Source organism: Haemaphysalis longicornis, unplaced genomic scaffold (assembly GCF_048455015.1).
Source record: "Haemaphysalis longicornis isolate Haplotype H1 unplaced genomic scaffold, Haemaphysalis longicornis Haplotype H1 scaffold_1, whole genome shotgun sequence".
NCBI classification, from domain to species: Eukaryota; Metazoa; Arthropoda; class Arachnida; order Ixodida; family Ixodidae; genus Haemaphysalis; species Haemaphysalis longicornis.
Genome location: NW_027526203.1, coordinates 480,825,829 through 480,850,597, shown reverse-complemented (window position 1 = coordinate 480,850,597; position 24,769 = coordinate 480,825,829). Strand labels below are relative to the sequence as shown.

Genomic DNA, 24,769 nt, shown 5'->3' with positions numbered 1-24,769 from the left:
CAAGCTTCGAAGCAGTTTGCGAACCGGTTCGATTAGTTCAAATTACTAATGAAGCGCGAAAAAAAATGTTGCTTGGTTTAAACCGACCGTAAAAAACAAAATAGAATTCGGAATACTGCCTTTTCCCAGTAAAAGTTGTGACTTAAAACTGTAAGCAATTAGGCCAGAGTTTAAGGAAAACAGATGATGTAGTGAAATTTACCAGCTATATTGCCCCCAGCACTTGTGACGTTGTCCTAGGACTACATAAAGCTCCGCCAAGAAACATGACTGCAGGATATATTTTCTACCGTTTCCTTCTTTCTTTTTGTTAAAGGGGCACTGACACAAAACTTTTGCATCTTGTTTTTTTTTTTTTTTTTTGCGATAAGTAGCTAGTGACCTACTTATCACCTGTAGAAACCTCATTTGCTTCAGCGTGCGACGGTTGTTTAATTTGAGGCATTTTCGAGCGAACAGTCGCAGTTCCGGCTTCAGCGGGTGCCGGGAAACGATGGATTTTGTGTGAACAAAGCTGACCACGTGGCCGTCGGAGGGATATCACAGAGCGGAGCTGCCGTAGCACTGTCGAATCCGCGTCGCCGGCAGTTTCTGCGAATGATCTCGTACTGATCTCGTACTGATCTCGTACGTACTGATCTCCTGAGCCGCTTAATTAAAAGCCGCCCGCATCTTCCCACGGGGGGAACGCGAGTAAATGCGTCGCATCTACTCGAGTCAAGCAAAGCGTCACGTCAAGCGAAAGCCAAGCAAAGACGCCCTTGACTGAATTCCGAACGCGCGCTCCGCCGCTTATATACGTTGAGGGGACTGCGTAAGCCGGTCCCAGTCGACGACGTTGGCGTACTTGTAAAGCGGCGTGGACTCTAGGTGCTTGAGCCAACCGCGGATGTTGCTTGGCCGGAGAACGGCACACCGGTTATATGCGCAGCGTGCCCGAAGGAGAGGAAACCGCGGAAGAGAGACTACTGCACATGCGCCGGCCCAAGCGCGTCTGCCGCGGCTATGACGCAACACAATCCAACACAATCCACTTTAATCCAATCCAATCCAATCCAAATCCAATCCAAGCCAAGCCAAGCCAAGACAATCCAATCCAAGCCAATCCAATCGAATCCAATCCAATGCCCCTCGCGAGAGAGTGTTCGCTTTCGCCTCGACTCGACGCGCATGCGCAGTGAGCGTGCGGACTACGGACGCCAACGCGGGTGACATCGTGAGTTACTAAAATGCTCTGCATTTAAAAAGCGACCGTGGACGTGACGCAGGCGCTGCGAGTGCAAATGCTATACCGCGGCTAAAGAACGACGCGCGACGCTCGAGACAATGGGTGGAAAGACGCGCGCTGGGAGCAGCCGGCCGGTCTGCCTACACATCCGCCTATGTGTTCGGCTTAGCACTGCGGCGGATATTCGATTGCTGCGCTCGTAAGCGGCGCAGATGACAACTTTTAATGCAACCCGCCATCGCATCATTAACTCCTTTCTCATATAAGCTGCCATGGTTGGGACTTGGGTCCAATTTCGTGCAGCGGTAACAAGCTATCACTCGAGATACTTGCGCCGGCCTGCGCCACTTCGCGGTCGTGGCCGCCACCTGCACAGAGACCGCGCGGCTCGCTCAGTGGGCTTTCGTGTCTCCGGCGCGTTTTCGCGTCCAATGTAAATGAAAATGATTAAAAATAGAGTGCCTGGAATCACTGTGGAACTTTCGTCGCGGCGAGCTGCCGATGAGCCGACCAACGATCGGGTCTTTCGTTCTCGAGAGCAGAAGCTCCGCCCTCCGATTCCAGCGGCGAGCAGGCGAAAAACGCCGGCAGTACGGAAGCGGCAAACACAAACTCGTGACGTGTTTGGATGCTGTTAATTTACAAAATATCCCGGGGATGTCGATTGTGCGAGGTCCTCTGCTTGCTGCTCGGTTGCGTTTCGCACACTTTAAAATTCATTTTAAATATGTTCTAGGCTGTATTCGCCGCTGATATTTTGCAGATGATGTATGTGTGTTCACACCAATCTATCTCCGAAGTTATCTCGCCTTCAAACTTTTGTGTCAGTACCCCTTTAAAACCGCTTTCCTCTCTATGAAATCGCCCATCTTGCTGACTGTTAAACCCCTTTCAGCTAGGCCTGCGTTCCGGCGCGTTATCTCCCCATGTTTACAACCAGCGGTGCACTTTTTTATCAGTTGTAGCACAGGTCAAAAATTCTATGGAACCGATTACGGTCACGTCGAAAAATTTGTTATTAGTCGCCGCTTCTGGAGGGCGTAAGCCACAACTTTGTGAAAAGTTAGCTTTACTTTACGCTCAGTCCCTGCACTATTGCTCTGATCACTAGAATTAATTTTAAAATAGCTATCACGGATGTGTGCGTCACTACGAATACGTCTCAGTTCCGCATGAGCATTGCGGGATATCATAGCAGATGATGCGATTAGAGACTGAAAGGATAATTTGATGCGTGAAGCGTGACATGAAACTCTTTTAGGGAGACGCTCTTTAATTTGTATTCCCCCTCTGGAACGAGTAGCATAGTAGCAGAAGTAGCGAGTCAGCGAGTTAGCAGCGAGCTAGCAACACTGAAAGGTAGAGAGAGAAAGAGAAGGAACTTTACTTAAGGCGAAACTGGTAGAAGAAAGCGGGCGCCAGGGAGGAAATCACCTGGCCTTCCCCGTCAGGTGGCGGCCATTAGCCCGTGGGCCTAGCGGCATATGCCGCCAGTTGGACAAGCAGTTGTTGTGGATCGGGGCCAGATATGAGCAAGGCGGCCTCCAATTGCTCTTGAGTCCTGATGTTTAATGCTCGATTAGGTAAGGGAGGTTGTTGTGGGCATGCCCATACGATGTGTTGTAGGGTGGCTTTGTCTGCACACCACTTGCATCTGTCGGAATATGTGTCTGGGAAATATCGATTGTAGAGAACGGGGTTGCGGAAGGTGTTTGACTGTATTATTCTCCACGCAACCACCTGCCATGGTGAAGCCCACAGATGGCGAAGCCCAAAAACACGCAAGAAAGGGTGGGAACGCAGCAACAAACTTTTCAATAAAAGTGTGAGCTTTCAGCTGCACGTAAAAATGTTATACTTTTCCCAGAGGATGTTTACCACCCAACCTAACGACTGCGCTAGTTCATTTAGTGTGCCCAAAACGCCTTTCAGGACCACTTTGAAAACTCGTATAAGAAAATCTCTGCAAATATTGTGCTGGCATTGAGAAAAAATTCATCGGGCCACTTAAGCCTACTTAAGTGCATGCCTAAATGCTGATTTAACACAATCGCCCACATATATTTAAATATAGATGAAAACTGCCGCTGTGCTTGAGGATGCATGCAATGGAAGCGTCGCTGCATAGGTGCAGGAAGCCCGTACATTTTAGTCTGGACGAAGAAGACGTGGGTACTTATGGCACGTCCGTGATCAGCGTTTGCTGAGAGAGGCATGGATAGCAAGAACGGCGCAGACAGTGGCTGTGCAGAACACGCGCGAAGTCACTCACCCTTCGGTGCGTACACGTTCCAGGTGCACTCCGACTCGTGCTCGTACAGTTTCGGGAACCCGTAGGAGTGAGACACCCCGCCCGTCCGGTTGGCGATCACCATCATCTCGCACACTGCGCAGCCATGATCGCTGCTTCTGCTCATGTAGTCACTGATTCCCCAACACACTTGCTTTGTGGTGTCGAACGGACCAATGATCTCCGCCCTCCCACTATTTCAAACGAGAGAAATATTCACTCAGGCAGCATTCAGCCAGCACTCAGGCTTCTTTCTGGCTGCGACAGCCCCTCATTTGCGGGAGGGCTGCTGCAAGACACGTGTTTTTTTTTTTTTTTTTATGGAACCACACGGAACCCCCATGATGCTTCGCATCCTCATCAGGGTTCCTCACGCGAAGATGGTGTAAGTTTTTTGTTGTTCTTCTTCTTCCCCTAACCGCGTGCTCACAAGAATCGCCGCGAAAGATTACTAATATTAGAGAGTTGTAGAACATCAGAAAAAACGGTTCCGGCACGGTACGCGGTACCCGTTACCGCACCGTACTGGGAAGGCTCGTTTTAAGGGTTATAGCAGACCGTAACTACCGGACATGCTACCGTGACTGGGAGCGACTTGGGTTGTACGTCGTTTGGCAATTCTTCGTGAGTCTGTAGCGTTTCCTGTGCTAAAATATTAGTCTTCAGTTCTCAAAAGCGCTAAAGGCAGTATTAAAAAAATATCCAACGCCCTTACGGAGATTCGAACTAGCGGCTGCGTGAACATGGAGGAACTCTAAAGCTGGGCTTTCACTACATACGGCTGGCTGCTTCTAGTTTTTTGTTGTATTTGAGAGTCCCTCGAATTGCCACAGCCTGTTCCTCACTCGCCGATTTGTGAACGGGCCCCATGTTGCCGCCTTTATTTAACCTAAAAGAAGCTATCGTACATGCGTCGCTCGATGACACAAGCCACGGCAGTTGGGTCGGGACCGTGTTTCGCTTGCTGCTTGAGCTGTCAGAATCGCGCGGGTTCCATTTGTTGCAACCTCATTTTTCTCAAACTATCTCATATTTATAATCCGTTCGGCTAGGCGTGAGCCAAGCGTACGTCTACCAAACTCTTCCAAAGCGGCCGTCCGCTTTGGAACGACGGACACGGTACGTCTCGGTACCGTCCGGCCAAGTCGCTCCGTTTTACGGTAGGGTTCTGCGCATGCGCGGTGGCGTCCAGACGGCAGACGTTACCGTACCGGAACCGTTTTTCCGATCTGCTGTAACTCTCTATTAAATGTCATGGAGCTTATCCCGTGTCGGTTCCTTAAGGGGGACTCCCGTATACATATCCCTAGCACTTCATGACTCCCGGACTCAAAGACCATCGTGCACCAATACTCAAAGCTTTTATATACGTATCAATGTTCACAACGGCCTAGTTTGCTTATTCCAGAGCTATGCCACTCCTCTACTCAAATGAAAAAAAAAAAACTCTCGTTTGCTAGGCAGCTAGTGCCATCTAGTGAAAACTGGATAAACCAAAATGCGCTTCTGGTTTATTTTTACCTCAGTAAAAAAAGTCAAGTATTGCTATAGAAATACTTGACCTTTTTTTTAAAGAAGCACACTGGGCCGTTAGGAACATTCCTAGGAATTTTTAAAACATTTAGCATTCATACACAACGCTTTTTAAACCCAGGGTCATGAATTATTAAGTCTCATAGGAATGTGACCAGGTGAGTTCCCCTTCAGACGATGTCTTGAATGCCTTGGAGTGCGAGGTGGCGCCTTGTCTGGAGTAATACGAAAGAATGCTTTTATCTGTAGCCAAAATCGATTTTTTTTTACCTTTCTAGGACATCAATGTGTGTGACGTTTCGCCAGTTAAAAACGTAGTTACAGCCTTAACGTGAGTGATGATAATACGTGTAATGCCATGCACGAAATACCTCTGACCATGTGCGTGTTTCGTGTGTAGAGCTTGGGAGCACTCGCTTGCGTTACGCCTTCTAAAGCGAAAGCATTAAATGGCCCATCGAGCGGAAAATCCAGCGCCGGCTTGTCGTCGGCGCCGCAAGCCGAGAACCGCTCCCACGTTTCATATTAGCCTCCTGGGCATGCGCAGAGCCCCGTGAAAGCCGAGCGCGCAGCTTCTGATGTGAGTGCGGCGGTGGTCGGCAACGGCACGTCATGTCACGTACGCGCTCCACTGACCTCACACAGCGGCGACACAGCCTACGTTCCTCGCAGCGCCAAATTCCAAAGAGCACTGACCGGCGTTCAATTAATGCTGTGGCATTCACAGTTCGAACGATGTACTTGGGTGTCATCAGACTTCTTGTTTTGTTTTGTTTCGGACTGTCCCTTGTAAAAAGCGCTGATGAAGTTATTTATAGTCGTGCCATGTTCCGATGAAGGGTGCAACAAAATGTAAGGCGAATATAGGGTCGCCGCGAGGCACACGCTCACAAGCGCTAGGCGTTTTCTTAGCATTTTTTTTCTGCAACGGTCACCTTACGGCCAGTAACAACAGCCCCGCTGTTAGAAAACGGATGCGCTTGCACTAGTGATGCAACCCTGGAGAAACAGGAGAGCTGGCGGCCCGTCTCCCTTCGTCGGGGACCCGGCTGTTGCCCCTCACATAGATTTCTGAACTGGCCGCTGAATGTTTTCCATGACTGGCAGGCCGGATTGTTTCGTCCGCAGCCTTTCACATCTCTCCCAAGTAAACCGCGTTAGCACGCGCTAGAGCTCGCGGCAACCGGCTTCTGGAACTCGGCGTCTGTAGCACGAACTCGGCGTCGGTGCTCCCCACTTCAGGCGCGAATGCACGTGAACTGGCGAGCAGAATAGCACGCGAGAGATCACGCCACAAACGCTGCGAAGAGTGTCATTGAAGGTCGAGCTGGCCGACGCCGGGCGCTCCTCACGTGCGCTGGGTATTTTTTCTTGGTATTTTTGTCTGGTAACGCCGTACGGCAGAACTAAAAGCTTAAACAGCTCAGCTATTAAAACAGAGGTTCACCATTAATGGGTGCGGTGCCCAGGAAATAAATAAGCCTACCACGTATACGCTACTGCAGTTAACGCGATTTATGGCACTGGGGGATCATTGTGGGCAGCTGTGAGCGAATGTTAGAGATGGGCTACTTCGCTTAAACCGAAACATGTCATGGGATGAGAATATGGTGCACTACGGGCACAAGGGGAGGGGCGGGCAGTTCCGCGAAAATGGGCTGCGTAGTACCTGACCGGAAGCGAAGCCGGAAGTGCGTGTGGGAGTCGCGCTGCTCGACGCGCAGCTTGAGACGCACCTCGTTGTCGATGCCGACCACGGGCGGTGGAGGATCAGCCGTGCAGCGTCGGGGCATGAGCTGCATGTGGCTTCCCTGGCTCAGGAAGTAAGCCTGCCGGGAGTGAGAGGATGGTCGGTCGGGAGGGATTCGGCGAGCTATCAGAGCGATCGAAGCGCCAGTCAACTCCGCTGTCCCTGGCACACAGACAGCCCACAAAACGACCCACGCATTATGTTGAAAAGATATCTAAATACGTGTCTGGGTTGGATTAGAACCAGGCCCCTCCGGAATGAAAGGCTAGCACATACCTCCGACACCAATGCGGCTCGGCTAATCTGGCTGACTAAAGGGAAACCTAATTAATCAATCTGCCAATGGGAAGCAGTAGAGCATTTCAACAAGTAATGCTTCGAAACGTTAGTGATTGCCCTTTTGTCCTCAGAGGCGACAGACAGAACTTTTTGCTTTAACTGGCGAGTGTGGTGGAAGGCCTTTTCTTCGCCTTCAAAACTGAAGAAGGAACGCGCGGCATTGAATCTGGCCACGACTTCCGCATGTGACCACACTGGTGCTTCGAGCTCCTTGCCGCCACTGGCAGCGCTTCTGAGCTGAGAAATGACGCCCTCATGTGTGAGCGAATCTTGCCTGCACGTCGACGCAGTCGCAAAGGAGACGAGGGTTTTACTCGGGATTCTACCCTGAAAACCATCCCCATTTTATCTTCTCTCTCGGTTGCGCTGCCTCGCATGTAGGCAGCGGGTGCGTTTCTTTGTTCGTGTACTAAACGCCAAGCCGCTGGCGCGGTGACCCAAAGTTTGAATTATCCGTGGCCGCACGTACTCGCGTTTGAATTAAAGGGACCCTGAAACACTCTTCTGGAAGCCCTGCGAAAGCTATAGACCATTTTATTTTCTTCGTCCTGGGAGCCTCCATTGTATCAATGGGCTGTGCTAGCGGACCTACAATTGGCGCAGTCGACAGAAAGATGTCACTGCGTATGCGCAACACAGCCCGGAACATGCTCCGATTTCATTACAGATTAACCAATGAAAAGGTTTATAGTTATCGGCAGCACGGAGCGGTACTACGAAATTTGCTCGTCGCACCAGATACGCCTTCCGTTTCTGCTTTGTTTTAGTGGCTTTATTTTTAAAGTTGCTGTCGAAAAGCGTTCATTGCTGTAACTGAAGGAAAACCGGCCAACAGCCGCTGCATGACCTTAGTGACGTAATTCGGGCGATTGAAGAACGTCAATACCAGGAAAGAGAGAAAAATCTTTTGAGCGAGTTTCCAAGTTATCTGATGGGCATAGAGCAGTAATTTTTGGCTGAGGTACTTTGAGACCCCCTAATCTAAGTACTGGGTGTGTTGGGTGACTACGTTCTGGAAGATTTTAAGATTTAAAAAAAAGTTTAGAAAAGTGTTGCAGGGTCCCTTTAACGGGTTTTCTATACATTGACTTCTATAGACCTTCTCAACGTATTCGTCCTGGGAGCTGCCCTTTTATCAGTGGGCTGTTCTAGCGGTCCTATAATTGGCGCAGTCGGCAAGAATATGCAACTGCGCATGTGCAATACAGCCCGGGGCATGTCCTGATCTGATGAAAGATTAACGCATGAAATGGTTTATAGAGCTTGCCGGACCATATCGCACAGTTTAAATTATCTGTAAATTCAAATTATTGAAATTCGAATTAACCAGCTTTCATTATCTTCATTCAAAAACTTCTTGGTCTGGAACGCCTGCGCAGTGCGCCTCCAGGCCACCGCTGAGCACTCACTTCGATGTAGCCGGCGGAGCAATTTTCGGACTCCGCGAAGCTGAACTCTCGGAATTCGACGCGAGGCAGGTAGTTGTTCCTGACGCGGATGATCCAGATGCAGGTGAGTCCGTTCTCAGCATCGCCCAGGTCAGCCGGCGACACGATCGACCCTTCGCTCGCCTCGTGCAGGCCGCCGCAAGCTGCAGCGCACATTTTGCGTGGGTTCACCCTGTCGAGTCCGTGACACAACAGCTGGTTTGCCAGCGTCTATCGTCACGCGGTTAAACACCAGTTCTGCACCCACTTCGCCACTCGCTTTGGCGGCTAGGCGGTAAGAAAATCAACGTTGAGTGCCAACGCAGGGTGCGCAATTGAGCAGTGAGACAAAGCCTGGCAAAGTTAATCCTCTGATGCTTCGAGCAGTGCACTGAACACAAATGCACCCCTATTCTCATATTACCACGGCTTTACACGCACGTACAATCACCTAGCGGTGCCCTGTGTAAATCTGCAGGTCTGAAAAACCTGAAGCGATGTTTTCTGTGCATCCCATGCAGAACAGTGGCAGACGGGTGTCAGGCGGTGATAAAATACTAATGGTCATACCAGACCGTTATTTTTTTTTTCAAATGAAACAAACAATAACTCCTTGCGAATGCCATAACTCCAGGCGAATCCCGCCAATGAGTGATTCGCGTCTATTGCGCAAGCCTGGCAGGGATCCTTTCTCCCTTTAAATGGCAACAGCAACTAAACGGATCAAAGCCCATGCGGTGGGCGACATAGCACAGTACGGGTATCACCAGAAAACCGCGGCTAGACAGCTCGACCTAGAGAGAGAAGAGGCGGTCGTGCGCTTTGCGGAAGAAGTCACGTGGTTGGGTGGTTGCGAAGCCACGTCACGTGGCCTCGCCGGAGACCGAGGCGGCCGCGGCAGCAGCGGAAATAGAGCTCACTGTCTATGGGACCACGGAATATGGGACTACGAGGTAGAGTGAGCTAGAGTATTCTACTTCCCTCCAGCGGAGACACGGTTCAGCGAAGCTTCCCTGAAGACTGTCAGTTGGGCACGTTGGCATTGGTTCATGATAGAGACAGCGCAAAGGCGACGGACCTAGAAATGAGGGGAGGCAGGACACGCGCTGACTAGCAACTCAAAATTTTAATCCACGGAAAAACATATGCACATGAAGAATTACAACTCACATAGGGCATTCCTTTGCGCATTCTGGCAAGCAAATACAAGACAAAAATGCAAGTGGCCCGTGTGCAGACACCATCAAATACCCCCTATCAGCGAGCCTTATAGAAGGTTGGCTAATGCATCTGCTGTTTTTCGCGATGTGAAACGACTCCACAACCTCGCGCGTGAGCTGGCCTTTGTGTTGAAGCAGAATCTCAGTGTCGTCGAAGCACGGGTCGCATTTGCACTTGCCGCAGTGCGCGAATAGATGCGGACTTTCATCCTCGTTTAGTTTGTTCCTGCTCTCGCGCAGGCGCGTGTTGAGGCATCGGTAGGTCTGGCCCACATACACCGAACCACATGATAGGGGTAGGTAATAGAGGTGGATTCAGAAAGAGGGGGATTCTCAAATCATGACTGCAATCGGCTCTGCACAAGTCCTGCTTCCACACAGTTTGTGAAAGCTTCTTACTGCAAGCGCAGAGGCTTGAGGCAGCGCGTTGCCCTCATACTGAGCTGGTGGTCGTCAGTCAGCTCCTAAATAAATGGGTGAAAAATAGTGGAGAAGTAGGGGAGAGGGGCGAGGACGAAGGTAAACGTAAAAAGTTCGCGGTAATCCTTTATGTGCGCCAGCTATCCCACGGGTTAGGGAGTGTCGCGGACAAGTATGGCGTTACTCCAGTCTTCTCAGCCCCGAATAAACTTTCTCGTGTATGTCCCACCATTGGGAAAAAAACGAACGCGGAGAACCGTAGGCGGAGCGGGTGCCAGGTGGACCACAACGTGTCCTTTGTTCAGTGCCGGCTGGGGGTCGTCTATTGCCGACCCCTATCACGTGCTTCGGTGTTTACAGTGATGCATGGGTCACCGTCAGACCTACCGTTGCCCCAACGCGCGCCTGCGCGAGCGCAGGATAAAATTTCGCGTCTATCCGAAACAGCAAATGCTTTAGCAAACGTGCCGCTTGTATTTTTATCTCATGTTTGCTTGCAAGTATGCGCAAAGGAATGCGCTATATGTGAATTGTAATTTTTCATGTATATATGAGGTGCTTTCTTTCGAAATGAGCCAAATCCACCTAAAGCGAATTTAATAAAAAAGCGGAAGTTTTTACCGGACCCAAATGCAACGCGGTCAAAGCTATTCTACGATATGTTTTACATGTCAGCTAGGGGAAGTTTATGGCCACAAGTACTTGAAGAAACTTATGCGGTGAATTTGAGAAATATTGGGATGGTAAGTTTGGATTTGGCTCGTATTGAATCGAAAGACATAATTTGATGCGGCATTCTTGTGAGAAGTTTATTTAAGTTGACTTTCAAGAGTGGTGAGATGGGGTTTTGGTAAAAAAAGGCAATAAACGTTTCAAATACACGGCTTCATTTCGATGTCCGTCGTCGTTTCGCTGTTCCATCATGAAGCTTGCCTGTCACAACCCCTACTCAACGCTCCTCTCGTCACGACGGTGTTCGCGCAGAAAAGCTTCCCCAGGATCGCGAGGCTCTCAGTGGTGCCGAGGCGAAGGTAGCGAGGTAGCGGCGTGGCCTTCGCACAAAACTAATCCTGGTTGTGCTGCTGAGCACGAGGTCACGGTTTCGATTCCCGGCCGCGGCGGCCGCTTTTCTGATGGAGGCGAAAAGCAAAAACGCCCGTGTGTTCGACATTTCCGAGCACGTTAAAAATCCCCAGGTGGTCAAAATTAATCCAAAGCCCCAAATCTCCCCCCCCCCCCCTCCCACCTACGGTGCGCCTGATTGATTTATTGTACGGTTCAACGCGCCGACGCAACGCAGGTGATTAGGCGCGCCGTAGTGGAGGGCTCCGGATTAGTTTTGACCACCTGGGGATCTTTAACGTACGCCGAAATCTCGTACACACGGCCGTTTTTGCTTTTCGCCTCCATCAGAAAAGCGGCCGCCGCGGCCGAGAATCGAACCCGCGACCTCGTGCTCAGCAGCGTAACTGCGGCGCGCTTCATCGCCTGTGCAGCGTCGGCGTGTTACACTGCATAATCACAACAAATTAAATCCCGTCGTGGTCATTGAAATCTTGAGGTTAGTGCATTGAGGGCATCTTAGAACAGCTTAGTATGATAGAGGCGCCCATCAGCTATCGCTATTTCATGTTACCACACGCCTACTTCGCGCGTGGTAACACGAGAGGCTGTGAATTCTTTTTGATCTTACGTAAACTGCGCAAGCGGCTAAGCAAGTGGTAGAATGTCGCAAGTGCATATTTCTGGGCAAGTTGGCGTTGCAGCTGGAAATACATCATGACCGCGGGCACTGTTGAGTACAGCACAAAGGGGGGAAGCGCTGGATGGGGCCCTTCCTTTGTATCTCTTGTGTCCTTGCAAAGCACGCGCCATTACGTAGTTTCAGACATTGGTTGTCTATGAATGGCCACAAACGATTCAGGTTTGCATTTAGCGCCTACTCTTTTAGGTAAGAAGGTGCGCCTCGAAGAGCCTTTGTTTATTCACTGCCACGTAGCCGTAAAACCAGAGGCGCGCGCCCACGCTGCACACTTATCTGATACGCACGTTAGGTAGCATAGCATCAACAAGCACGCCAGCCTTGTATTATTGGGCCTTATTGTCCATAAGGTTTTCTACTTTAACTTAGAAGGAAATTTTCCATTACAGCCTTTCAGCCGTCATGGGTGGGACCTACGGGAAGAGTGCAGATAACTAGCTTCATACCTGGCTCAGCTCGCAATGTGTACGGCTGCTTTGTCTGAGTGATTCAGCTTCAATAGCCCTTCTCTAAGAATACCCTTTATTTCGCTTTATAATGAAATGGGTTATTCGAGCGCTCAATTTCTCTTCGGGTCACTGTAGTAATGCAACGGCCGGCCAAGCACAGAAGAAAAAAAAAAGCCGGATTGCTGTTCAGCGCCGTAGCCGGCCTGGCTGCCAAACTGTCGTGAGAGGGGGAGCAACGACTCACGCGTTGCCCTGAACTGGTAGGCAGCCTCCACGGCGTCTCGACGATTGGCGTGAAGCCGCAGCTGCAGCGACATGACGCGTCGTGTCGATGTGATCACCACCGGCATGTCCAAGCGGCACAGGTCGTCCAGCAACGCGCGGCCTTCCTCCTCGCCCTCGAATATCTGCGCAGCCAGGGGCGGCATCGTCGTCGTCAGCGCGGCCTCGTCGTCAGGGCGGCATCGTCGTCGTCACCGCCCCATGACGGCGTTTGCCGCCGTCATGGGGCGCGATAATGCCAGGCACATGCAGGAGGTTGTGTAAGGAGACATTCTATATTTGCGACCACGGAGTTTGCGACACGTTCCTTGGTCATGAGGGGGCCCGATAAGAGGCTGAAGACATCAATCACTTTTACCTCCACAGCCCGCTTCCCTGCGTGCTTTTCAACGTGTTTACGTACCGAACTCTTCCCCTTCTTGATACTTAATGACACGAGCTTATTGCTTCAGCAAATTGTGCAATGGTAACGTAGCACCAAATTGGGCTCTGGCAGGGTGCTTAATATTTGACGGTGCAACGGAAGTTGTGACGTACTACCAGCCGCGAAAGTTTGCGGGATGCATTGCGTGGCGGAGCGGCGCTAATCTAGAGTTCCTGTATAGAGAGCCTATATACAGGAACTTTTGCGCAAAACTAGGGTACCTCGATTCACGCGCGTCCGCCATGCGGCGGCGCTGGCATCGAGGCACCCTACTCAAATCCAAGGCCGTGAATCTAGAGACGCAGGGAGCTTAGAGTTGCGCGACCCTTTTCCACGCACCGCCGTTATGACGTCACTCCGGTGATCCATGCCGCGCAGGAAAGCCCCCTCTACGGCCGACGCGGGCTGTACAGCGCCCCGCCCAGGAGCAGCAGCAGCGCAGGAATCCAGCGTAGCTAGAGTCTAAGCGACTAAAACCCGACTGCAACTCGGGCGTTGTTGCCAAGCATACTCTAATATTCTACGCATGCTGGCAACACTGCTTTGTTTCGACCTCAATCTACGCCAGATGCTGCCCCTCACGGCTATGATGGCAACACTTGCAACGCACCCAGAACAATGTCCGTGTTGCGGGCAGTCTTTAGAGTTTTAGTCGCTGCCCGAGAAGTTATTTTTTGAGCACGCAGAACCCAAACCGGAACTGAACCGAAAAAAGAAATAACGGTTACGGTTCATGCCGAAACGGTTCGACCCTCCGTTGTTGATATTGCACAGTCAATGCAATTCAGGCCTTTTTTTTCTGTCATGTGCCATCAAATTCGTACCTGCTCGCGCACTTTCCCCTCCAGGCAATTGAACACTATCACGCTCTATGTAACAACAGGGGAAATGAATGAACACCAATGTAGCAATGGTCTGTTGCTGCTGGAAGCGCGAGAGTAGTACAAGCTGACCAAACGAAATGTCATTCTCGGCAGCTTGCAGGGGATATAAAACGATTTGCCCTTCCTAGCTGCGACTTTATTGGAGCATTCAGGCTGCAGGAGTGCTCCACTGCGCAACAGCGAAAGCCCACACCCGATGTGTGGAAACGTTTTGCATTTCATAATTTGTTTAAAAGGTCCAACACCTGCAAATTGTTAATACTTCACAAGTGTTACCGCAGGAGCTGCTCAGTGGCTAAGCCGTTTGTTGCTGACCACAAGGGGCCTCGATCTCCCTTCCCCATGACCGTTTTTCTGAAGTATATGGAAATTGAGAACGATCGTGTATCAAGATTTTGATCCACGTTTAATATCACCAGCTGGTTAAAATAAGTCTGCCGGCCTGCAACATAAGCTGCGCCTCGGAGCAGAGATATAACACGGGGCATCAAATGCGCCAGTTTTTTTTTTAAATGTGTTTACATGGAAAACAACAAAAGAAAAAAGGCGAATCACGTTGTTTTAAAATATTACGCAAAAAGCAAGTAAAACAGAATAAGTAAAAAAAAAGCACCAAAACGTGGATATTGCTCTATATTTTACTTTGCCCTGCCTTTCACAACCAAACGTGTCATCAATGCGAAGGAAGTGAGTTCCGTGGTCAGTTTTTCAGGACAGTACAGTGGACAAGTTCCGTTTTTTTTGTTTTTTTTACAGATACAAATAACAACAGATATGTCACCCGCCGTGGTGGCTCAGTGGCTAAGGCGTTGCGCTGCTGAGCACGAGGTCGCGGGTTCGATTCCCGGCCGCGGCGGCCGCTTTTCTGATGGAGGCGAAAAGCAAAAACGCCCGTGTGTACGAGATTTCGGCGCACGTTAAAGATCCCCAGGTGGTCAAAATTAATCCGGCGCCCTCCACTACGGCGCGCCTCATCGCCTGCGTTGCGTCGGCGCGTTAAACCCTACAATCAATCAACAACAGATATGTCATGGAAAACTGTTAAGGTGCGCACTTAATCCCTTGACAAGAAACTGCAGCCCTCGACCTTGTCTTAGAAGCAGAAACAGTAATAAAGCAGGTGACACGTGCAGAAAGGCAGGCCGGTACATCACACTGTCCCATTCACCCAGCCATCATCTTTTCTGCTTGTTCTGCAGTTTTGCCGGTTTAAGATCTGCTTTTTTTTTTTTCGAAGGTGGACTTCTAGTGACTGCCCAACTCGTTACATTACTTCTACTGCTACTCGTTTTGGAGGGGAGTACTGCTGCGGACGAATTAAAGAGCGTCTACCCAAAAAAGTCCCATCTCATGCTACGCGCGCCAAATTTCCCTTTCATTTTGTAACAGCATAATCTGTTATAAGATTCCGCAGTGTCGCACACGGAACGATGGCCGGGGGTCAGGCGGTACGATGACATACTGATTGTAATGCACACATCCGGCATAGCTATCGCAAAAGGAATTGCAGTGGTCAGAACAATAATACAGTGACTGAGCGTTATCTAAAGCTTACTTTTAACAAAAGTGTGGCTAGCCTTCGATAAGGTGACAGATAACAAATTATTCAGGGTGACCAGATAATATAATTCATTGGTAGTATTTAATTGATTGATTGATTGTAGGGTTTAACGCGCCGACGCCACGCAGGCGATGAGGCGCGCCGTAATGGAGGGCTCCGGATTAATTTTGACCACCTGGGGATCTTTAACGTGCGCCGAAATCTCGTACACAGGGGCGTTTTTGCTTTTCGACTCCATCAGAAAAGCGGCCGCCGCGGCCGGGAATCGAACCCGCGACCCATTGGTAGTATTTATGTGCCTGTTGTACGATTTTTCTGTTTTGTTACAAATATAAAAAATGTGCGCCAGTGGTATTAAGCGCTGGTATTTGAACGCGCCAGTACGCAGGCCTAAATTTAAGGCTTCAAGGTTAGCGTGATTGGCGACTCCATAGCGACGATTGCGATTTCAACAAAAAAGCAAACGACAGAAAATATATCCCACCGTCATATCTCTTGGCGGTGGCTTTATGAATAGTCGCTAGGACAACATAAAGTCTGGGCGAGAAAGTAGGTGGTAAATCGTCGCCACTTCATCTGTTTTTGTAATATCTCGTAATTGTTTAAAGTGTGCTTTGCAATTGCGTCACTGCCCTTGGGGAACAGAAGCATTTTGAATTTTTGTTTGTATTTTGATTTGACTGTCGTTTTAAACTGCTAAATGTTATTTTCCAATTCCAGTGATAATTGAACTCATCGAACCGGTGCGCGAACCGGTATTTTTTCGGTTCGATATATACATATATATATATATATATATATATATATATATATATATATATATATATATATACATATATGACCCTCAAGCGTCAAGCGTCAGATACAGTTGTAGTAAATATAAATAGTCCAGAAAGTGAAGCGGAACACAGTCGCCCAGATAGCCGAATTGGTAAGGCATTCGAGATCTAATCGAAAGGCGTGGGTTCGGTCCCCACTCTGGGCGCGTGTTTTTCTTTCTTTCTTTCTCACGTAATTAATAATAATAAAAAAATAATGTAACATCACTAACGGTAAAAAAATAGTCTAACCACTCCCCTATGCCTTCTTTGGTGTTGTAGACTGCCGGCGTTTCTTTCTGTATTTCCTAACGAGCCCCTCATTTCCAAACCCTATTATCGTGCGAAAGCTTAGCGAGGGCCTCGGTTCTGGCAGCCTTGATGCCAAGGTAGCATAAGAGGGTTTCCCGCCAGTTGACCGCCCATGACAGGCTGTAGACATTCGCGTCACGCCCCGGGGGTTGAAAAAGAAGGTCCCCTTCTCCCCGTGTAGTCTGAGTGGCGCTGGCTACCACCCTCAAGCGTCAGATACAGTTGTAGTAAATATAAATATCCAGAAAGTGAAGCGGAACACAGTCGCCCAGATAGCCGAATTGGTAAGGCATTCGAGATCTAATCGAAAGGCGTGGGTTCGGTCCCCACTCTGGGCGCGTGTTTTTCTTTCTTTCTTTCTCACGTAATTAATAATAATAAAAAAATAATGTAACATCACTAACGGTAAAAAAAATAGTCTAACCACTCCCCTATGCCTTCTTTGGTGTTGTAGACTGCCGGCGTTTCTTTCTGTATTTCCTAACGAGCCCCTCATTTCCAAACCCTATTATCGTGCGAAAGCTTAGCGAGGGCCTCGGTTCTGGCAGCCTTGATGCCAAGGTAGCATAAGAGGGTTTCCCGCCAGTTGACCGCCCATGACAGGCTGTAGACATTCGCGTCACGCCCCGGGGGTTGAAAAAGAAGGTCCCCTTCTCCCCGTGTAGTCTGAGTGGCGCTGGCTACCACCCTCAAGCGTCAGATACAGTTGTAGTAAATATAAATAGTCCAGAAAGTGAAGCGGAACACAGTCGCCCAGATAGCCGAATTGGTAAGGCATTCGAGATCTAATCGAAAGGCGTGGGTTCGGTCCCCACTCTGGGCGCGTGTTTTTCTTTCTTTCTTTCTCACGTAATTAATAATAATAAAAAAATAATGTAACATCACTAACGGTAAAAAAATAGTCTAACCACTCCCCTATGCCTTCTTTGGTGTTGTAGACTGCCGGCGTTTCTTTCTGTATTTCCTAACGAGCCCCTCATTTCCAAACCCTATTATCGTGCGAAAGCTTAGCGAGGGCCTCGGTTCTGGCAGCCTTGATGCCAAGGTAGCATAAGAGGGTTTCCCGCCAGTTGACCGCCCATGACAGGCTGTAGACATTCGCGTCACGCCCCGGGGGTTGAAAAAGAAGGTCCCCTTCTCCCCGTGTAGTCTGAGTGGCGCTGGCTACCACCCTCAAGCGTCAGATACAGTTGTAGTAAATATAAATAGTCCAGAAAGTGAAGCGGAACACAGTCGCCCAGATAGCCGAATTGGTAAGGCATTCGAGATCTAATCGAAAGGCGTGGGTTCGGTCCCCACTCTGGGCGCGTGTTTTTCTTTCTTTCTTTCTCACGTCATTAATAATAATAAAAAAATAATGTAACATCACTAACGGTAAAAAAAATAGTCTAACCACTCCCCTATGCCTTCTTTGGTGTTGTAGACTGCCGGCGTTTCTTTCTGTATTTCCTAACGAGCCCCTCATTTCCAAACCTTATTATCGTGCGAAAGCTTAGCGAGGGCCTCGGTTCTGGCAGCCTTGATGCCAAGGTAGCATAAGAGGGTTTCCCGCCAGTTGACCGCCCATGACAGGCTGTAGACATTCGCGTCACGCCCCGGGGGTTGAAAAAGAAGGTCCCCTTCTCCCCGTGTAGTCTGAGTGGCGCTGGCTACCACCCTCAAGCGTCAGATACAGTTGTAGTAAATATAAATAGTCCAGAAAGTGAAGCGGAACACAGTCGCCCAGATAGCCGAATTGGTAAGGCATTCGAGATCTAATCGAAAGGCGTGGGTTCGGTCCCCACTCTGGGCGCGTGTTTTTCTTTCTTTCTTTCTCACGTAATTAATAATAATAAAAAAATAATGTAACATCACTAACGGTAAAAAAAATAGTCTAACCACTCCCCTATGCCTTCTTTGGTGTTGTAGACTGCCGGCGTTGCTTTCTGTATATATATATATATATATATATATATATATATATATATATATATATATATATATATATATATATATATATATATATATATATATATATATATATATATATATATATATATATATATATATATATATATATATATATATATACACGGGTTCTGCGCTTTGTTGCTTTATTGCCTCGCATTTGTGCAGTGTATTGCTCTACAGGCTAAATAGCTTTACGGATTCGCGGGCCAACTGCTTCACTGATTTCGATGCTCCGTGTCTCACACTCGTCATGCTGAACAAAAAACAAATCAGAACGATAACCAAGCTGTGCTTCCTCCGCTAAAGCGCTAACACTCGCACTTCCTGTAGTCAAACGACTTGCAAACTTTCTTTTTATAGTGGAGGATATGTAGTTTGCAGAAAACAGTGAAAACCAAGCACCCGACTGTGCACACTGCATCGGATTGGAAAAGAAAAACTTTCACATCTTCAAAAGGAATTAGATGCCTATTCCAGCGATATACCGTTTTTCTAGAACTGCAAAACTATCAAATTTGGCACTGCAGATAGAATAAAATATGTTAGAACATGAATATCATTGCTTTAGTGTGTATACAGCTTTGAAAGCTGAACTCAAAAAGGAAGAAGATAAGTTGGGCAAGTTGGGACGTGAGAGTGTGTGCACTGATTAATACATTGTACAAAAAAAGGTGAAAGAAAGACAGCGGAGCAGTGAAAAAAAATTGGCACGCAGTTTCTTGAAGAAATGTGGTTCTTGAACATGCTGTGAGTCGAAGTATATATTTTTCTAGCTGCCGTCCTTCCAGTCATTGAAAGGAGGCCCTTGCTACGCATGCCTACTAGGAACAGTATGTGACTGCAGCCACTGCCAACAAGTAATAACTCGATTTTTCGCTCATGCCATTCTGTTGAGAGGACACTTCTTCGCGGCTTATAAACTCTGCACAAGTAACATTCCACTTCAGCTAATGTACACCACAGTTAATACACTGGCTTTGCGCAATCTTCTGCATGCTTTAGGCTTTCTTGGGCGGCTGATGCGTCATGCAAAAAAGCCGACCCAAACGGGCATGTCTTGCGGTGAAGCTTGAATGGTTGCACGTTGTGCGGCGGAGCCAACTTTTATAGCTCTGTTCATAAATTTTGGATACCTAGAACAGTAAAATTGCGCTGCGGATCTACGTTTCGGATACTTTCACACCTCAACTTTTTGCATGTTGTTGTTTTCATTTTTCTGTTCAACTTTCTGGTTGAGTCCCCTGTACCTCTAAACGGGTTGTTTAGAACTATCTGCCATAAAATAAGATTTAGCAAATGTTTCTCGTTAATGTCGGTACTGGGTACTGTCTATGCCTTTGATCGTTTGAAACAGTACGGCATACTGGTCACTCTAAGCATTGAACTTAAATCTGGAATTTGCTTTTTGTATCATAAAAATAGTGTTCACTAAAGACTGCGTGCGTGGCACCTGTTATATCCATCCCGATGTCACATTTGCAAGCTGAGTTTGCTGACTGAATGTGCCCCCTTTTTGATGGGGTTTTTGAAGCAGGTTTTTGATGCAAACAAAAATTGCCAAAAAAAATTTTGTTTTATCTCCTTAAATAAATTTGTTCTAAGAAGAGATACATCCAGTTTACATTAAAAACATTACGTACTACCCACTGTAACGGCCCAGTGGCAAGGACGTTTTCCTTCCATATTCGAAGACGTGGGTTCAATCCCATTCGTCACAGCCATTTTTCTGGTAGAGGCGAAAAATAAAAGCTGTGTGTAGAGATTTTGCCGCACCCCCCCCCCCCCCCCCCAAATGGTCCAAGTCCCCAAATGGTCCAAATTGATCCATAGCCCCCAATATGGTGTGCCTCAATGGGTATGTGCAGCTTCGGCGTGTAAAACAAACAAGGCCCCACTCCACAAAAAGGTTATTTCAGCTGCTTAGGTCACTCAATTACATCAGATTTTATAATATTAAATTAAAAAAATTGGTGCTCCTTTGAAAGGCTGGTGTTATAAGGATGGTATTGCGGCCTTTCAGAATTTAGGGTATTGTTTTCAACAGTGAGCAAAGCATAATGCACAATCGATGTCGACGTTTCAGACAAAAACAGCAGACAGGTTGTAACACTCTCGGTAACAGTGAACAGTTGCGCCACCCCTGTAGAAATTTCAGTCGAGTTGTCGTCCCAGTCATGTTACGACTTGGAGTTCCTTCAATTTTTAATAGTGCCGCGTAGGCCTTTTCTACCAGCTAGTGTGAACAGACCCATTGACAATTCTTCAGTAAAAAATTTCTGTATGCACTTAGTGAAAAATAAAGTAGGTTTGAAGGCTTGCTTTGCTACCATATTTTGTTTTTCATCTCTTAGGTGGGACCTGACAGTTAAGGTTACTTGTAGAAGTGACGCTTGGACGAGTTGTTGCTACTAGCATGACGACAACGCAAGAAAAGGAATCGAACTTGCAAATAAATTTTATTTATACCACTACACCAAATATAACACCAACATACACTTTCGATGTAGGTTTTATGCCGTAAGGCATAGAATCACAATTAAAAAAAGTATTTGCATCATTTGTGTGCTTACATTGAAGTGTACAGAACAGAACTGGAGGCCCCAAAAACAATAGCAATGGCCACGAGAGGTAAACTCGTACCCGTTCGAAATTATATTCTAGCACGCTGCAACCGCACTTCAACAACAATGCACATAATTCATGTGGGCTATGTGTATGGGGAGGTGAAGGAGATGAATGAAAGGATCTTTCTGTATGTGCTGTTGTTTTCTTGTTTTTTTTTATTTTCCTGCGGCTAAAACCCCGACTGGCTTCAAAGATCAACCTCCCCATAGCAGCCTGCGACAATGGGGGCCATTGTGCTGAAAAATTGCTGGCCATACGGACGGCGCGCTCCCTCAGGTGGTGCTAAATAATCTCGAATCTCACCAGCTTCGCTTTGCTCACAGGGTGACTGCTGGCACAAAATGTAGTGGCTGTACGAATCAATACTGACCGTTCCAGTTAGTATGTTTGTCACCATTCAGCACCTGGCCCTTCCGGACCTAATTCTCACCTATGCAAAACTCAACGTACACAACCAAACCACGCGGGTGCTATTTCTGCCTGCTCAACTACCCTTATTAGTTTTTGAGCATTCACATTCATTTAAAGGTTCATAACCTTTACCGACTTTGGCTTTACGTGGAGAAGCTTTCTTTTGGCGTGACACTCTTTTGCGCACGTGCAAAATTTGACCGGAAGCGCTTGATTTTATGTAAAGCATTCCCAACCTAGCTATTCAAGCCTGACAACGCCGTCATTCTTACGCGGAATCGGAATGTTTTTTTCCCGAAAAGGGAGCACTACTCGACGCAAACTTCTACGGGGGCTGTGGTTCTTTCACATAGACTGCGCCACTCATGTAGCAGCTTTCTCAAGGTGGCTCGTCAGTCCTACAAATGGCAAAGTTGGGTATACGTCAGTTGACCTCGGTCAGGGCCGGGGATAAGAACCGTACGTGGAGTTATCTTCGGGATATCTTTTTGACCCATGCCTGCATACCAAAGTGATAGGAACGAAACAAAACGAAAATGCTTTTGCCATGCGGCTTCTGGCCTTGCTTAGCTGTATGCAACAATATACAGTGGAACCCCGATAACACGACTTTCAAGGGACCGCAAGAAAGCATCGTATGACCGGGGTGTTGTAAGACCGGGGTGCGGGTAAACGATCTCACGCTACAGGTGGACTAAGAACTTATTTAAACTACTATAATGATCGCGTTCTCCTGTGATTTGCCAACATTTATCTGAAATCCGAAGTTAAAAAAAAATCAGTGCCTACGTAGGAGCCGAGTGACAACGGGGCCTTGAAAGACAACGATGAGCAGATAGCAGAGGTATAGGGCGAGAAAAGCCGCTGTTCGGTCATCGTCGTGGAGTTGCGTCGTGTGTTTTTGCGTTCGCCGGCTGCCCACCTGCAACCTGAACGACTTTTCGCGGCTGGCGTGTTGGCGTATTGCTGCCGCGTGGGGCCGTCGCAGGTTAACTCCCGCTCACGAGTACCCGCCTGCTCGCTTGCGTCTGTTCAGCAAGGAGTCTGGCCTGCCCGCAGACCTGTGCACATCAAGCAGCGTCAAACGGGGATTAAGAACAATGAGGGGCGGGACAAGGCAGTGAAGCGCTGTAAAATACGAAGAAAATGCCGGCTCATCCGCTCGAGGGTCCGTCGTATGAAGCGGACCGCGTGCACACGAGTGTCATATCATCGGGGTTTTAATGCATTGTTTCAATGGGGAGTTTGCTGGGACCACGCTGATCCGTCGTAAGAAGCGGGTCGTCGTAAGTCCGGGGAACGTACCAACGGGGTTCCACAGTACCATCGGGTTCACTGAAAGTGCGATGCAAGAAAACTGCACAGGATTCCTAATCATATTCTAAAGGGATGAGAGCGCAAAAGCGTTTTTTTTTGCTAGGTTTGCTGTCCAGCATTCTGCCAACGCCGACAATAGCTCACAATCCCGACAGCGGACTCGCTGCAGCTAATTGTTGCAGAATCACTATCCATGCTCCTGTGGCGCTACGCTACCTCGACTGAAACAGAGGACCAACAAAGACTGCGGGAGCAATTTCTTTAGATGCACATTTTTTTTTAATGCAGAGCATTTCAGTTACTCACGATGTCACCCGCGTTGACGTCCGTAGTCCGCACCGTCGTTGTCCCTACTATATAAAAAAAAATACTATCCGGCGCCCGGTTTCGATCCCTCGACCCTGCGGGCGGAACGCAATGTACATGGTGCTCTACCCACTGCGCCACAAAGCCGACACAGAATGAGACGCTACGAACGCGTCTTATATCGTTGACTCATTCAAATTACTGCTGACGAGTGCTCTCTCGTCAGCAGTTGCCACAAGTGCAACAACATTAACGTAACGCAAACTACTTAACGTCGTGCGCCGCCGGAAATGCTCAGCATTTGATCGTGCCCCTCGCGAGGGGGATGTTTCACTGCGTCTTCTCTCGGTCGCGGGACCCGTGGCGCCATCTGGCGGAGGCGCGGCACAACTCGTAGCACTTTCTTTGAAAAAGCGCCTCGAAAGCGCGGCAAATATGAAATAGGGATGACGCGCTTTCGAGGCAATCCGCCGACGCGGCTGCTTTGTGTACAGACTCGGCGGCGAGCGTCCCGGCATTCTGGTGCCGACCGAACCCCATTTTAGAACGCAGTAGTAGTGGCGGATACCGGGAAAAAATGTCTCTTGTGGATCGTGTTTTTGGACGTACCCTCTTTGATCCTGTATCCTGATCCGACATCAACGAGTACGCGCTTTGACTGCGTCCATTCGTTTAGGCAAATCGGTCTTTGCGACTGCAGTGACAGAACCAGAGTGACTTGCTTCGAAATGTGACGAACGAGGTATCGACCGCGAAATGTTCTGGTTAGGATGACGGTAGGCCCTTTGTTCTGGATAACATTTTAAGAGGTGCCCGGTATTTTCCACGTCAAATTTGCATTCGCTTGTGAATCCACTCCTTGATTTTTTTGTGATGAACGTCTTATAAAATGCGTGGCAAGAAAATCGGAATTGACGATGTGCCTAATGTTTCTTCCTGTTTTATTTCTTTCTGAAGCAGTATATGTAATAGTGCACGCCAAGTGCTCCTGTGTGTTTATTTTTTCCTCATCCACGCCGTGGAACAATCATTTATACAACGCCATGGATGTGTGCACCGCTCGGTGACCAGGTGCGGGCTATTGGCAACCTAGCAAGGAATAATTCTGCCTTCAAAAAGCGATTCACTGAAGCACACTATCGAGCCCTTAGTAGGTGTGAACTTAGTGTCAATGAGCCAATAATAAGTGCAACGGACTGATAAAGAGACGAAATAACATCGACTCAGGCCGTACGAATAGCGCACAACGCTTGAATGGGGATCACAAGCAGCGCAAGCCGGTCCAGTTGCAGAGGAAAGAACTAAAAAAGCCGTACCAGGAAAAACAAATTCGGCAAGCAGAAACCGCGAGCATGGGCAGATCACTATCTATAAAGCCTGTTGGTGCTAAAGCTGTTTTAAAGCAAAGCTTTCTACCTCTACCAGCCAACGGTTCTTTCGTGGCGTGCGGGGCAAGAAACT

At 48.4% G+C, this 24,769-nt stretch overlaps 1 protein-coding gene across 4 annotated transcripts in view; it reads right to left on the bottom strand.

Moving 5' to 3' along the window:
- Window positions 1-24,769, bottom strand: part of LOC144156343 (cubilin-like) — a 116,550-nt gene that overhangs the window by 20,498 nt on the left and 71,283 nt on the right. For 3 of the 4 annotated variants that reach the window (XM_077688343.1, XM_077688344.1, XM_077688342.1), the window contains 4 exons: window positions 12,663-12,825; window positions 8,550-8,731; window positions 6,721-6,880; window positions 3,501-3,614 (listed from right to left, as the gene is read on the bottom strand). In XM_077688343.1, coding sequence (XP_077544469.1) covers window positions 3,501-3,614; window positions 6,721-6,880; window positions 8,550-8,731; window positions 12,663-12,825 — 619 coding nt within the window. The remainder of the gene's footprint in view (window positions 1-3,500; window positions 3,615-6,720; window positions 6,881-8,549; window positions 8,732-12,662; window positions 12,826-24,769) is intronic. The other variant, XM_077688345.1, reaches the window with a different exon arrangement.